Source organism: Ovis canadensis, chromosome 22 (genome assembly GCF_042477335.2).
Source record: "Ovis canadensis isolate MfBH-ARS-UI-01 breed Bighorn chromosome 22, ARS-UI_OviCan_v2, whole genome shotgun sequence".
Taxonomy (NCBI): domain Eukaryota; kingdom Metazoa; phylum Chordata; class Mammalia; order Artiodactyla; family Bovidae; genus Ovis; species Ovis canadensis.
Genome location: NC_091266.1, coordinates 23,813,526 through 23,829,065, shown reverse-complemented (window position 1 = coordinate 23,829,065; position 15,540 = coordinate 23,813,526). Strand labels below are relative to the sequence as shown.

The following is a 15,540-nucleotide window of genomic DNA, read 5'->3' as shown; positions in this document are numbered from 1 at the left end:
GTGGCTGCATGTAGAAGCTAACACCTGCTGGACATAATCCAGAATGGACACATGGTCCTTACCAGCCCTCTGTTACGTTCTTGGTCATGCGTCACTCAAACATCACTCTTTGACAAAGCGTGGAGTCTTCACAGGTGACCAAGTCATGTATCATTTGACAGGATCTGACTGGAATTTCATGTTCCTTTCTATTCCCATATTTAAACTAAAGCATTATTTGTTTCTCGTTTTATCTTTAGCTCTTTTGGATTGTAGAAAGTCAGAGAGGAGGGTGTCAGCTATGGACCAGGTATCTGAGGCAGTCGTGCAGCAGTGGGTAACCGAAGCCGCAGGTACTTCTAATGGGCACCAAACACAACTGTTTCGGTAACAGGGTCTTCTCTCTTTCTCTTTCTGTCTCCCTCCTCCTCCCTCCTTTCCTTCCTCCTTTAAACACCCATTTAACTACTGTTTTCCTTCTCCTTTCTCTTACTGCCTTCCACTCTTTAATCCTGTACTTTATTCTCTCTCCTGCTCCTTTGGTGCCAATGGCTAAAGAAGTTGCTGATTCCATCCAGAAGGTATACCATATTCTCAAGACAAGTTACTAACGGTTATAGAGAAGCAATGCTGACAGACGCCATTTCTAAATAAATGGCTATTTTTGCAAAGATGTATAGGACCAGCTGATACTTTGATTACTGTTTGTTGATGTTTAAATCCATACACCATCCTACTTGGAGTCATTCCGAGTCCTAAATAGAGTGACTTGAAATAGCAAATCCTAAGATACCAGGAAAATTACACTACAGTAAAAATATCTATAGAGAAAAATAAAACTGTACCAGGGAAAAAATACTGTTGGGGCTACCAACTAAGAATATATCAGAGAAAAAAGCAGCAGAAATATAATAGACAAATGATTGGATTGCAGTTTGTGTACATTTCTTTGTGTATATACTTACACCTGGACTAAATTAGAGCATTATGAACATTGGGTGATGAGAAAGCATGTCTCTTCAACTTTTGTTTTAATAATTAAAAATCAGGAATCACACACAATCTCTTTTGGAAAGACAAGACTAGCCAAACTCTTGGGAAAGGTAAGCACATTCATCTGGTCCACAGGTCATTATTACTGCAAAGCAGTCCTGACATCTGGAAATCCTTCTTGTTTTGTTTGAGGAAAAAGTCATTTCAAATAGTCAACATTTTTATTTTCACTTTAAACGTCTGTTTAAAACTGCAAAATTTATGGTCCAGTAGAAACACCTGCTATTTAGCATATTCTCATTAAGTGGATATTACAGAGGTACATTTCATCTTCTTCAAAAGATATTTATCATTTATTTGCTTCAAATGCCCTTTAAACATCAATGAAGAGCCTTTAAATCCCTGGAATTTAGCTTGAAACTATAAATTATATGAGGAAGACAGGAGAGGAAGTGTTAACCTATACGTGTCTTGTCAAATTAGGACTTTGAGATTTAACTGCAAATGTTCCGAATTTTAGCAGAAACTATGGAGAAAGAACAGATTCCCTACCTGGCCTCATGGCATATTCACCTGTATTTGGGAGTCATCCTTACCACCTCTAGAGGAATTATTATTCAGCTGGTCTGGAATGGAACCCAGGATAGTCTAAAATGGTATGGTCTGAAGCCTGCTCAGGTGATAATATGCAACCAAGTTAAGAACTTCTGAATTAAACTCTAGTCTATATTTGTTAAATGTCAAACAAAATGCAATACAGAGAGTAATTTATTCCACCTGCCAAATCATTGGGATATACACATTTTAAAAAATTACTAAAAAATTCTATAAAAGAAAGGCAGAGACTAGTTTACAGGAGAAAGAAAATAATTCAAAATTGCCTTTAATGTCTGTCCTGTCTACATTCTCATTACTTTCAATGAGTAAATGTTTTTATAATTGCCATCATTTATAAATAATGCCCTTGAAATATCAAAAACCCCCACATTCTTCCCAGAGTCTGGCATAGGTGATTTGTATCCAAATCCATTTCCATGAGGACCAACCAATAAGATATTCGTATTACCACTGTATGAGTAAAACTCTGGGTCATAGCTCTATATATGGAGGGGAGGCAAAAGCTGTGAGGTAGAGAAAGGATAGGGGTTAGAAAGTCAGGATGGCTTTTAGAAGAGAGAGGAGCAGTTGTAAAAAGTAGTTGAGTCAAGTGAACAGTGAAGCAACTTAGCAGGTCTATGAATCCCTGCAGGTGAAGTCCTTAAGGCCTCTTCACCCAGAACAGTCTCCAGGATAGGCTCCTCACGGATTCTGGATCTTGATTTTTTTGTTGTTGTTGTTCACTATACATATGTATCCATACTTGTTGCTTTTCTTACTCCTATTGCTATCCTTCACCCTGTCTTCCATTACTAGACTTAGCCAAACTAGAAAGAAATTTCGCTGCTTACTACCCCTAGTTACTGTCTACCATTGCTAGATCAATCTTTCTAAAATATCCCTTGTAATGTTCTTCATTGGTCTCATCACTGACTATGAAGAAGTAGTCCAGTCCCTTCTCCTGAAATCCGACATCCACCATGATCTGGTCCTCACTCTGCTTTCCCAACTATCTTTCAGTGCATATCTAGAGCTATTCTGTGCTCAAGCCCATCAGATCTCCCAGATACATCAGTGACTTCTTACTTCTTAGGTTTCTTTGTACTTGTTTCCCATTTTCCATGTGCCTGGAGTCCCCACCCTTACTTTCACACTTTCCCTGGCTGAGATGAATTTATGCCTGTACCATCAGGTTGTGTGTGGCTGTACCTATATAAGAATGCACAACCGCACATGCGTGGCTATGAATATGTGTATATACACAGGAGTGAATAAACTGGTGACCAGTGTTGACAGCACAACATCACACAGAAAGTTTCCTTTCATAGCTGGTTCTGACACCACCACCCCCTTACAAATGCTCCAGCTTCTGCTTAACTTGTGTAAGAATATCAGAAACTCTGAACTAGAGATCCTTATGAGTGATCTGTACTTGACAACACTGAAGATTGATGATGAAGTTTTTTCCAAAAAAGACATTGAAAAAATTTAACGACAGACAGAAATTGTGCATGTATTGGAGGAGAGAGTGGGTAATAGAGAGGAAATGGGGATTCTTAAGACAGCATAGGCACTTTTATTCTCTTAGGGTTATCTTTTGATGGTTAATTTTATGTATCAACTTGACTGGGTCACAGAGTGCCCAGATATTTGGCCAAGCATTATTCTGGGCGTGTCTTTGAGGACGTTTCTGGATGAGACAGATGTTTGAATATGTAGACTGAGTTGAGCAGATTGCTCTTCTAATGTGGGTGGGCCTCACCTAATCAACTGAAGACCTGAATAGAATAAAGGCTAAATAAAGGGAATTCTGCCCAGCCTGAGTGCTTGAGTTGGGACAGCAGTCTTTCCCTGCATTCAAAGTTGAACTGAAACATCGGCTTTTCTTGGGTCTCTAGGCCTCTGGCTTCCAGATAGAAATTACCTGTTGGTTGTCCTGGATCTCCAGATTGCCAGCTTCAGACTTACGAGCCTCCATAATGAGAGGAGCGAGTTCTTTATAATAAACCTCTTTATCTATTGAAAGATAAACATATTTATATATATCTTATAGATACCAGAACATGGACAACTCTAAAACCATGTGCATGTATGTATTAGCCAATTAGGATTCCAATTGGAATATTGGTTCTGTTTCTCTGGAGAACTCTGGCTAACACATATACATACATGGTTTTGGTGGTGTTATTGTCCTGGTACATGTAACATCAGGGTAACAGCCATCATCAGATGCCTATCATGTTACCCTCACTCAGTAATAATGTTCAGCTCTGATCCTATGCCTGACTTTCTCAAAGATCCCTGGGGAAGAGAACTGGCAGAGTTCAGAAATTCCAGAGTCACATACCCTAACAAGAGCAGAATCTCCTTGCAGTTTAGCTCAGTTGCTCAGTCATGTCCAACTCTTTGAGTCAAAGTCACTCTTTGAGACCCCGTGGACTGCAGCATGCCAAGCTTTCCTGTCCATCTCCAACTTCTGGGGCTTGCTCAATCTCATAGTCTTTGAGTTGGTGATGCCATCCAACCATCTCATCCTCTATCGTCCCCTTCTCCTCCTGCCTTCAATCTTTCCCAGCACCAGGGTCTTTTCCAATGAGTCAGATCTTCGCAACAGGTGACCAAAGTATTGGAGCTTCAGCTTCAACATTAGTCCTTCCAGTGAATATTCAGGACTGACTGATTTCCTTTAGGATTGACTGGTTGGATCTCCTTGCAATCCAAGCGACCCTCAAGAGCCTTCTCCAACACCACAGATCAAAAGCATCAATTCATACACCCAGGAATCGAACCCAGATCTCCTGCATTGCAGGCAAACTATTTACCAGCTGAGCTACCGGAGAAGCCCTGAATTTCCTTGCATGTATGTTTAATTTCTAAGTTGACTTAGAGATTGGTAAAGTGGCAATCAGCATACAATGTAGATAGCCCTCAGCTTAAAGGCAGATGCTTGCCCAGTAGTCCTGGGACCAATATTGCTGTGGCAGATTTCAGAGATCTGACCAGCTGGTGAGGTCTGGTGTTATCGTGTTGTCTTTTTATTTTTGTTGAGATTGTCCTTTTGAACTCATTTGCTGCATCTGGTATCCTCCGACCAATTTGGAAAGAATAAGTTGAAAACTCAATTCTCAACCAAAGCTGCCGATCACTGACTAATGGGATACATTCAGTCCTGAAGAGAATCTTACAAAATCAGCTATCTAAAGCTCTGTGCTACAGTGACCCTGAGGCAGTCTGACACTTGCCGTAAAGGACAACCTTATGTTTCCCTTTAAAAAGCAGCCAATACAGTACACTAACACATATATATGGAATTTAGAAAGATGGTAATGATGACCCTGTATGCGAGACAGCAAAAGAGACACAGATGTATAGAACAGACTTTTGGACTCTCTGGGAGAGGGAGAGGGTGGGATGATTTGGGAGAATGGCATTGAAACATGTATAATATCATGTAAGAAACGAATCGCCAGTCTAGATTCGATACAGGATATAGGATGCTTGCAGCTGGTGCACTGGGATGACCCAGAGAGATGGTATGGAGAGAGGTGGGAGAGGGGTTCAGGATTGGGAACTCATGTACACCCGTGGCGGATTCATGTCAATGTATGGCAAAACCAATACAGCATTGTAAAGTAAAATTTTAAAAAAAAATAAAAAATAAATAAAAAGCAGCTTATATAAATTCTGATTTTATTCTAACTTACATGTATTGGTGTAAAATTCCCTCATTAAATTGTTGTCTCCTTATTTCTAATCAGCCATCATGCTCCGATATTTAGCTTTCTTTTGAATTCCCACTGCCATTAATTTTTCATTTTTGCAACCCTTATCTAATATCTAGATCACTGTTACAATTCAACCTCTAGTTTTTCTAACTTTAATGCCATCTGTATAACACTGGTTAATTTTCTTAAATATTTTTTTAATATTGCTCTTCTATTAACATAATTCCTATGACCTCATTAACTATCAATTAATGCCAATTTTTCTATATTGTTACCTATCAAACATCTCTAATATTTCATATTAAGTTGTACTCCATATTAATTTCCAGCATATACCTTCCCTCACTCAGGCCAATTGAAGGATGGCTAGGAGTTATGTGAAGGGAGAAGAGGAGAAAGGAACTGTAGGGGACAGGACATAAGTGAAATAATATGGATGGTTGAGAAGTTGAGTATGATTAGAATGTTGAGTACAATTTGGGGCGGGTTTTCTTGCGGTGTGTCTTTGAGGATGTTTCTGGATGATATGAATGCTTGAATCTGTAGACTGAGTAAAGCAGATTGCTCTTCCTAATGTGAGTATGCCTCATCTAATCACCTGAGGGCCTGAATAGAATAGGGGAAGGGAATGAGAGTGGCAGATGAGGCTGGTAAGGCAGGCAAGAATTGAATCAATATATCTATTGGCATAATAGAGCATTCTTGTTGTAGTATGAAGTCACTGAGATCACCCTGGAAGAATTCTAGGGCCCTGCGTACTTTAGAAAGAGAACTCTTGAGTTTTCTTGCACACATGGATGCCTTGTTGCTCAGTCGTGTCCAACTCTTTGTGACCCCATGGACTGTGGCCTGGCAGGCTCCTCTGTCCATGGAATTTTCCAGGCAAGAATACTGGAGTTGGTTGCCATTTTCTACTCTAGGGGATCTTCCTAAGTGAGTAAAGTGAAGTCACTCAGTCGTGTCCGACTCTTTGTGACGCCGTGGACTGTAGCCTACCGGTCTCCTCCATCTATGGGATTCTCCAGGCAAGAATACTGGAGTGGGTTGCCATTTCCTTCTCTAGGGGATCTTCCCGACCCAGGGATCAGACTCGGGTCTCCTGCATTACAGGCAGATGCTTTAACCCCTGAGCCACCAGGGAAGCTAACCCAGGGATCAAACCCACATCGACTGTGTCTCCTGCATGGCAGGGAGATTCTTTACCCACTGAACCATCAGGGAAGCCTGATGCATTATCTTGAGGATAGTTTCAAGGCAGAAAGACTCGTTTAGAGACAGATGGGGAAAAGGGGGCAGAACTATAGTTGAGGAATAAATGTAGCATGAAGAGAAGGAGGGCCCTAAACTCCCCAAGGATATACACTCATCTTCTTAGCCTTCAGCCTCATTCTTGGTTGTCACTTCATACATATTTGCTGAACCGAATGGAAATTTTATATAACCTCTCTGACTATTCCAGACTTTGTGCTCTTTAACTTTCTTGTTTCACCACATGATATTGGAATATACAATATTTGGCTCTGTGTTGTTCATTATTGGTTCATAAGTCTAAGGGTGTCACAGTCATGAACAAAAACCTATGGGATCACAAGTTCATACTGGCTTAGGTTCAGATGTTGAGTTCCATCCCTTAAGAACTTTGCAAACTTGGTTTAAGTTATTTAACCAAGTCCCAGCTTATTAATTTCAAAATGGGGCATGATGATGCCTGCCTTGTGGGGTTGTTATAGTGATCCAAAGTACTGGATGAGTGCACAGCCTGGTACATGGCGCTCACTAATGTTTTCCTTTACCTCTTCTAACCTCTTATCCTTCTTCCCCAACTAGGTGGCTGTTTTATTCAATAAACAGTATTATGCAACTGTTATGCATATATATAACACTTTTAGGTTTGGAAATTAAATAGGATACTTTTCTTGCCTTTCAGAAACTCCTGATTTTGTAAATAATACTCATTTCAAACAAAGTAAGAGGCCTTGAAGAAGGGAGTGATTAATTATCCCAGAGCTACTGTGGGAGCTTTGGAGAATCCTTCATGGGTTCCTTGATTTTAGGGACAAATGTACAATATATCTTTGTATCCAACACAACATCTAGAAGAATGGTGAACTCAACAAAGTCTCAGTAAATCAATTCCCAGTGGGTACGTTAACATTGGAATCTCCCTGGTGCCCTTTCATCTTGCCACTTCCCTTAAAATGAACACCGACACCAACCCCTTCTGTGGCAGTGCCGATGCCCCAAAGCTCCTCCACACACAATTCCTCTTCAGGTGTCTGTTATCATGCCTGTGCAGGGGAATGATTTGGGGGCAGTTTATATTAGCTCATGCTTGCTTTTTTGCTGTGCTAATGACCATCATTCAGCAATCTGCACCTTTAAAAGTGCCTTTGAATATTTTGATAATTGTTGTTGTATTAATTATGAAAATAATAGAACCTGAGAGGTTTGTTCTCTGGGGTGATTTCAGATCAGATTTTTAGGCTTCTGCCCTTGGTAATTACCCAGGTCCCTTTAAATCACTCTATCCTGACTTTATTAGGAGGCCCTGCCTGTGATAGAGAACGTCTCTGCCTTGGAAAAGATACCACAGAGTCAGGGAGAAAATCGCTCCCCATTTACAGAGCAAGCCAGTCGTGAGGATAGATAATTTCTAAGCCACTGACTTCCATGCTAAAACAGTTTCTACATGTTGACTTCATAGCCTGTCTCTCTCCTAACCATTTTCTTAGTAAAGCATTGTGTAATCAACACAGAAATGAGATGAGAATTACCGCTGTAATAGCTGAGGCTTGTGTACACTTACTTGGCATTGTTCTGAGAGCTTCATGTGTAATTTCTGATCCATTCTCTAAGCAACTCTGATTTTACAGCAGAGGAAACAAGCACAGAGAAATTACCTTGCTAAGTCACAAGGATAGTAAGTGGTGGAGCTAGGATTAGAGCCCAGGCCTTCTGGGTCCAGAGCCCTCTGCTTTAACATTGGAATCATCTTCCTCTTAGCCATGCCAACACCATGAATCAGCTTTCTTGTTTTCATCAGAATTGTGGGAATACTTTGAAATCTTGAATTACTATTATTGGAAGTATTAAACTGAGTTATTATTATAGTAAATATTTGATTTTATGGCTTATTTTGAAAGGCAAATAAAAATGAGAATTTGTAGACACTATAAGATTTTCTCTTATCTTTATTTTCCTCTGGGACCACATAATGACATTCTCTGATTGATTTCAATGTAAGTAAGTGCACTTGTATTAAATAACTGTTTTGAAATGAGGGAGAGATGGAGGAATTAGTATCTGGTAGGCATGATGCTCAAATTACTTTAATAATAAATCAAACTTGTTTAATAAGTAAATTCTTTCTCAAAAATCAAACACCATTCAAATCCCTTGTCCTCTGGTTAGCCATGACACTTCCACCCTGAGCCATATCTCCTCAACATCTTCTCTTCCCCACCATTGAAACTGACTTGTCCTAAGTCCTCTTTCCATAAGACTTTACCAGGCTGTTGACTATGCTGGGTGATTTTAGTCTTCCCTGGTGGCTCAGATTAGGTAAAGAATCTGCCTCCAGTACAGGAGACCCACATTCAATCCCTGGAAGATCTTCTGGAGAAGGGAATGGCTACTCACTCCAGTATTCTTGCCTGGAGAATCCCATGGACAGAGGAGCCTGGTGGGCTACAGTCTATGGGGTTGCAAAGAGTCGGACGTGACTGAGCGACTAACACTTTACCAGGCTGGTGACTATGCTCGATGGTTTTAGGCTACAGTGTTCCTGAATGTTAACACCTCAAAGTGCCCTGATCACTCTCACTCTATATCCCAACTAATTTGTATCTTAAAAAGGAACTTCTGAAAACATACTCTTTTTAAGCTAAATGAAAAACTCTCTTGAGGCTGGTGGAACTGCTATTTGGGTGCATCTGGGTCTCCATTTAAAGCTCCAAATTAGGTCAGTTTAAATATGGGATTCCCTTAGCATTCATAGACCCAATTATCCTTTCCCTGGGGAGAAGGGTGTGCCCGCTAGGTGGGAGGTGCTATGTCCTCTTCAGACACTAAGAGAATTCTAGTGTAAGGCAGCCAAGTCCTTCAGGACAATTACTGTATATTTCTAGAGATATCGCCACTGTATTCCTGGCCCGTGCCTGCACGTATTTCCACTGTGATCTGGGCCTTGCTGTCTCTTCATTCACAAGATGGGTCTCCTTTGACTGAGTCTCTGCTGTGTCATCTGTGAATCTGAGCAGAGTGGGGAGAGGAAGACTCTGAATGGAGGGAATATTTCTCATAATGGTGAAGTCCTATTACTCTTTCTCGAAGAATGTGTATAGAGAATCCGGCTGAATTAGAAATGCTATCCAGCGGGTGGTGGTCCAGTGGAAAGGACCTGCCTGAGGACGGGAGTCCTGCATATGAGTTCTCTCTCACTCTAATAAAAAGTGTCTTTTATCCTTGGGACACTCACTTAGCTTTTTCTCTGTTAAATAAAGGACCTCAAAGTTTTCTTCTAACTCCAAGACTCGAGGCTTCTCAGTGTTCCATTTTTACTCTTTTTATATGATCTCTGTGCCAGACTGCTGGAGTTCACTCCTGTTTCTACCACTGATTAACTGGGTGGTCTTGGGCAAGGTTTTCCTTGTCTCTGAGGCCTCCCCTCTTGTTTGAAAACGGGGTGTTGCATTGGTACCCATTCCAGAGGATTCCAGAGGGTTAAACGAGTTCATCTGTGTGTTTGGCATATGGCATAAGCTATGTCAGGATATAAGAACTGTTATTAATATCATTGCTCTCATCCTTGTTATCATAGGGTGTCAAATGGTTGGTAGTAAACGCCTAAACTGTGAGGCAGCGTTAGGGTTCTTCAGGACAGAAGGCTGAAAAGCGGATTCATGAACTGAGCCTTTGTATGTGCCAACACAGTCTTCTCTGTGGTATCAGATTCTGCTTTCTGGCTTCCACTGCAAGTAAGCAGAGGTTTTAGGCTAACAAGTCACTTCACTTCATGCAGAAGGCCCCAGCTGAGCGCTAAATAGAAACCTAAGCGACAAGTTGGATAGAAGTATACTAAAGGTGAGTTAATAGGAATGAAAATCGGTTGCATGTATACCTAATACCCTGACAGTGCCCTGGCAGTTTTTCAGGAGGTGTTACAGACTTGTCCCTTTGCTTCCCTCACTATGTTCGTTGCGGCATCTGCACTGGTTTAAATCTTTTCAGGATTGTTTTCTTCTGGGACCTGCATGGAACTGATTCTCCCCTCACCTTCCATGGGGTTCCTTATGCCTTCTCTTCACAGTTTCATCAAACTTCTTAATTCATTCATAGACGAATCAGTTAATGCCCAGGACAGTAGGTGAAGGCTCCCAACATAGTCTGCATTTTTGCTACATAAACAGAGCTGGGGTTATAAACTCTAGGTGAGAGATCATTCAATGATGAATAATGACAATAACCTTGAAGAAACTAAGATTACTAAGTTGACTGTGAAGACAGTTTCTTTAAAAAATCTAAATTCTTCTGTATTCAATGCTAGAATAGTCTATAAAAATAAGGTATCATAGTTGTTAATTTTGCTATGTATCAGTAAACCTCATATTCTTAAGTCAATTCAGCATTCCAAAAAATGGCGGCTTTTTAACTGCTGTAGGAATAAAAGGCATTATTATGTCATTGAAGGAAGAAATATTTTTTATAGAATTGCAAACCAGTTTGCTCACTTAGTCATTCTATGTGACCAAATTGCCATATGCTGATTCTCCTTAGCCATATTATTGACTGGAGCAGAACCCTGTATATAATCTTGCAAACTAGAGGGAGTTATCTTAATTATTCTTCTTACTTTCCTCTTAATATTAGCAGGGGTGAATCTGGAAAATACTTTCCATATGATTGTTAACACCTACAAATATAAAATTCCACATATATATCCAAATAAGGAAAAAAAACAAGCTTAGTTTATACATCTTTAAAAGAAAATAAAATTAGCGAGCTTAAGAAACGAGCATATTTTAGTCAAGACAACCATTTTTCTAAAGGGAAATATTTTAATTTTGGATTTGGATCCATCAAAACCACTCACCACAAAATGTCAATCTTTAAATTAAAAATGTAAAATAGTTTTTAAAGCTGACCACCTAGTTGGATAAGGTTTAATGGGATAAAATGAAAAACTGCTGATTGAATCAGCAGTAAATATTTGTTAATTACTGCCTGGGTTTCACCTTATCAGGCCAAGGAGCAGATGGGCCTTAGATTTCTGTATAGAAGGTCACTGCAGCCCTGCTGCTCCTTTTCCAGGTGCTTCCCTGGGGGAGTTTGGACTGTGAGGAAAGCACTTTAGAGGAGCCTGGTTACTGTTTCCATGAATAAGATAAAATGGTGTTTATCCTCTGTGGATCAATACCATCTTGTTTGAACTTATTGAGTCATTTAGAGACACAGAAGGTAATGAAAACCATTGTGCAACAGTACCCAGCAGAGTACCCAGTGTCCTGAGGGATGACAATATTTTAAAAGACAGTTATCAAAACAGATTTGTGACATCAACTGGCTGTATGATGAAACGAACGCACGCTGTGACAGGGTGTCCTGTGGGTTTCAGCAGAAAAGCCTTTGGGTTCTTAACTAAGAGTCTTCTTGAGAAACATTCTCTACAATAAAAATGATCTAGGATGCTTATTTTTTGGAATAAAAGAAAATGATAAATTCTCTTATTTTCTGAACAAATAGGAGTTCCCTTTGTGACTCATCAAAACTTCATTTTTTATGTACAGAGTTTGATTCAAATAATATTAGCCTTGTTTTGACAAAGAGGAGCTAATGGGGAAGTTTGGAAAGTTTTAAGAAACTCTGGAAAGCTTTAGGAAACTATTGGAGGTTTGTACTGATAGGGAAATGGACAGGGAAGAGACTTTTGCTGAATTTTTGAATTCACATTGCTGAGGACTATGCTTAATTAGTTTTGCTTTATTGTCTCCTGTGATCTTTATTAAATTCTGCAGGACAGATTTAACCCCCATTTTATATTTGAAGGGGCTTCCCTGGTGGCTCAGATGGTAAAAAATCCATCTGCAATATGGGAGACCTGGGTTCAATCCCTGGGTTGGGAAGATCCCCTGGAGAAGGGAATGGCAACCCACTCCAGTATTCTTGCCTAGAGAATTCCATGGACAGAGGGGCCTGGCAGCCTACAGTCCATGGGGTGGCAAAGTGTCAGACATGACTGAGCAACTTTCACTTCACTTTTACATTTGAAGAATCCTAGATTCAGAGTTGAATATCATGCCTAAGGTCACAAACCTAAGGAATTTGGGAACAGGAATTCCAGCCCATTCAGTAACTTATTCATGCCTCAGTTGTAAAATGTTATAATAGTATCTAACATATATGGCTATTCTAAGAGTAGCTTGAGGTAAATGCATGAAAAGTACTTAGACATGCACTTGGCCATATGCTTAATAAATGTCTGTTAGCGTTATTATTTGGAGAAGGCAATGGCACCCTACTCCAGCACTCTTGCCTGGAAAATGCCATGGATGGAGGAGCCTGGTGGGCCGCAGTCCATGGGGTCGCTAAGAGTCAGACACAACTGAGCGACTTCACTTTCACTTTTCACTTTCATGCATTGGAGAAGGAAATGGCAACCCACTCCAGTGTTCTTGCCTGGAGAATCCCAGGGACAGGAGAGCCTGGTGGGCTGCCATCTATGGGGTCGCACAGAGTTGGACACGACTGAAGCGACTTAGCAGCAGCAGCAGCAGCAGCGTTATTATTACTCATGTAGTAACAAGACCTGCTTTAATTGTCTGCCATTTCCTCAACTTACTTAACAACACAGTCTCCCTTTGGAAACCACATGTATTAACATCCACTGAATACAGTGTAGGGAAGGTTACATTTGAAATGACAGAAAACCAACTTGGTATTAGCCCAGGTGAACATAATAACTAAATATTCAGTGTTTTTATATCCACTATGGAACTTTAGGTTTATCCATAATAACTAATTTCTTTTTTCTTTTTTTTGGACAGCCATCTTTCCCCTTCCCTTACACTTGATAAATAATAAACTGAAACAGTAAAGTGTGAGAATTTTCTCAAATGTAGAGTATCCATACTATTCCAGAAAATATGGTCCTTAAAAACGAACCTGTAAGTCATATGTTTATTACCTATATTTAACAGAGGAAGGCTTCAGTGCTTTAAAATCAGTGATTTCACTTGTATTTCTTAACCTATGCCCTATTGTATGCATCTTAGCACATATAATAAAGAATTTTTCAGGCCAGGCCACCACATCTTTGATGTTGCTAAATTATAGCAAGAGTTATATTTGCCAACACACGTTTTACAAAACACTAATCCTGCCCAATGCAAACTAATGCTCTGTTAGCCATCTTCTTGAAGACACACAGTACACAGCTGAACAGTCCAAAAAACTTATTTGACTTGGAACACACTTCTTTACCATTCTCCCTGGAACTTACTCTGGCAATTATAGAACAAAACTATTTCAATTAGAATATTTAAGAGATTTCTGGGAGGAATGAGATATTCCTGGTAAGTGCCCTGATTGATTTCCTTTTTTAGATAGAATACCATCATAGTCTGATTGTGAATCATCTTTTCGGAGTGAACAGAATGATCACGTGAAATATATCCACTGCAGCACAGCTGCCCAAACCATCCTGAAAGGAAACGATCTAAGAATTAAGCCATCTGAAGGTAGAGATTTAATACACTCAAGACCAAAAATTTTCCATGACTGTTTTCGTTTCGTTTTCTTGTGGTTTTGTTGGTGGTGCAGGATAAAGGAGGAAAGGGAGGGAGATAAATGAATATGTGAAATCTAAAGTATGGTAGAAATCATGACCCCCACAGAGAATGCAGAATCTGTCAGTGATGTTAATACCATCTCTCTTGTTAATTACACTTTTATGCTTCCCCAGATCCGAGGACCAGAACAGACAGTCAACCACAACTCTCCCGGCTGTCTGGCTATTGCTAAATACGTTTCTCAGAAACATTAGCCTGACTCTTGAACCTGGTGTGATAAATCTACATTATTTTTCTACCCTCAGAAATTGATTAAATCAAAGGACAAAAGCCGGCTGTTGTCTCATTTTGAGATTATATGATCATTCTAATATTTTCTTTTGTTTTCAGATGGCTTTATCAGTATAAAAGCAAACTAGAAATATCCCTGAATTCAGCTGTCTTGTGGAAGCGCGTAAAAGCTGTTTCGCTGCGTTCCCACTGATCCACACAGCACAGTTTCACAGAGTTGAAATAGAAAAATCGAAACACATGGACCATACCTGAGTGATTTCAGAGATCCCCACCCGGAAAAGGTTTCCTTGATTATGGCGAATTCAACGTGTCACGCTTGTTATGCTCTAATCATCATATCAAACTCCAAAGGTTCAGTGGCTTTAGGTTTGGTTTACAATTCCTGGGAGTTAAACTTTAACTCACCCTGTCTCTTGCATCCATGCAGCCCTTTGACCAGATAATTGGGTCACTACAACCCAAGCATAATCTACAAAATTACTGTTGTCATTTGTTTACCATATTAAAATGAATTTTGTATTAAAAATCATTGAGGTGAATATTATTTTGATGTGTTTTAAGTGACATATATTTTAAAAAGTAGAACACTGCGATTTGGCTAACTAAGCTTTCCTTTATATTAGGTCCCTTGTTTTCTGCTATGCCAAAATGATATTAAGCCTATGGTAATTTAAGAGAATGTTTCACACTCCTTATATCATTGTATGACATGGAATAAAGTGTGGAGTTTTAGGTCAAGTAGGCGGATAAATGCAGGCTTAGAAAAATAGAACACATGAGGTATTTACATAACCAAATAAATAGTGTCAGATCATGTTGGGGAAAGCAGGCTTCTTTTTATATAAGCTGCTCATTCAGATTTTAAGAGAACCATATAATCAGCCATGTACTGAGGTTATATGAGAGCCAAGGCTGTTCATTGCTTGCAATCTCAGTGGCAACTGTGTTTATTAAAGAATAAGTGAAGTGAAGTGAAGTCGCTCAGTCGTGTCCGACTCTTTGCGACCCCATGGACCGTAACTTACCAGGCTTCTCCATCCATGGGATTTTCCAGGCAAGGGTACTGGAGGGGGTCTTCCTGACCCAGGAATCAAACCCGGGTCTCCTGCATTGCAGGCAGACGCTTTACCTTCTGAGCCACCAGGGAAATGTATTTCCAAATATAT

General features: G+C 39.9%; 1 protein-coding gene across 11 annotated transcripts in view; it reads right to left on the bottom strand.

Moving 5' to 3' along the window:
* The window catches only part of A1CF (APOBEC1 complementation factor), an 88,342-nt gene extending 73,563 nt beyond the window's left edge, over nucleotides 1–14,779 (bottom strand). For 3 of the 11 annotated variants that reach the window (XM_069567861.1, XM_069567862.1, XM_069567860.1), the window contains exon 1: nucleotides 14,623–14,758. Coding sequence is in view for 1 of the 11 variants with exons in the window: in XM_069567854.1 (XP_069423955.1) it covers nucleotides 3,494–3,547 (54 nt within the window). In the remaining 10 variants the exon portion in view is untranslated. Of the gene's footprint in view, nucleotides 1–3,493; nucleotides 3,586–14,622 lie in introns of all 11 variants that reach the window. The other 8 variants (XM_069567857.1, XM_069567856.1, XM_069567850.1 and 5 more) reach the window with 5 other exon arrangements.
* Between the last annotated feature and the right edge of the window lie 761 nt (nucleotides 14,780–15,540).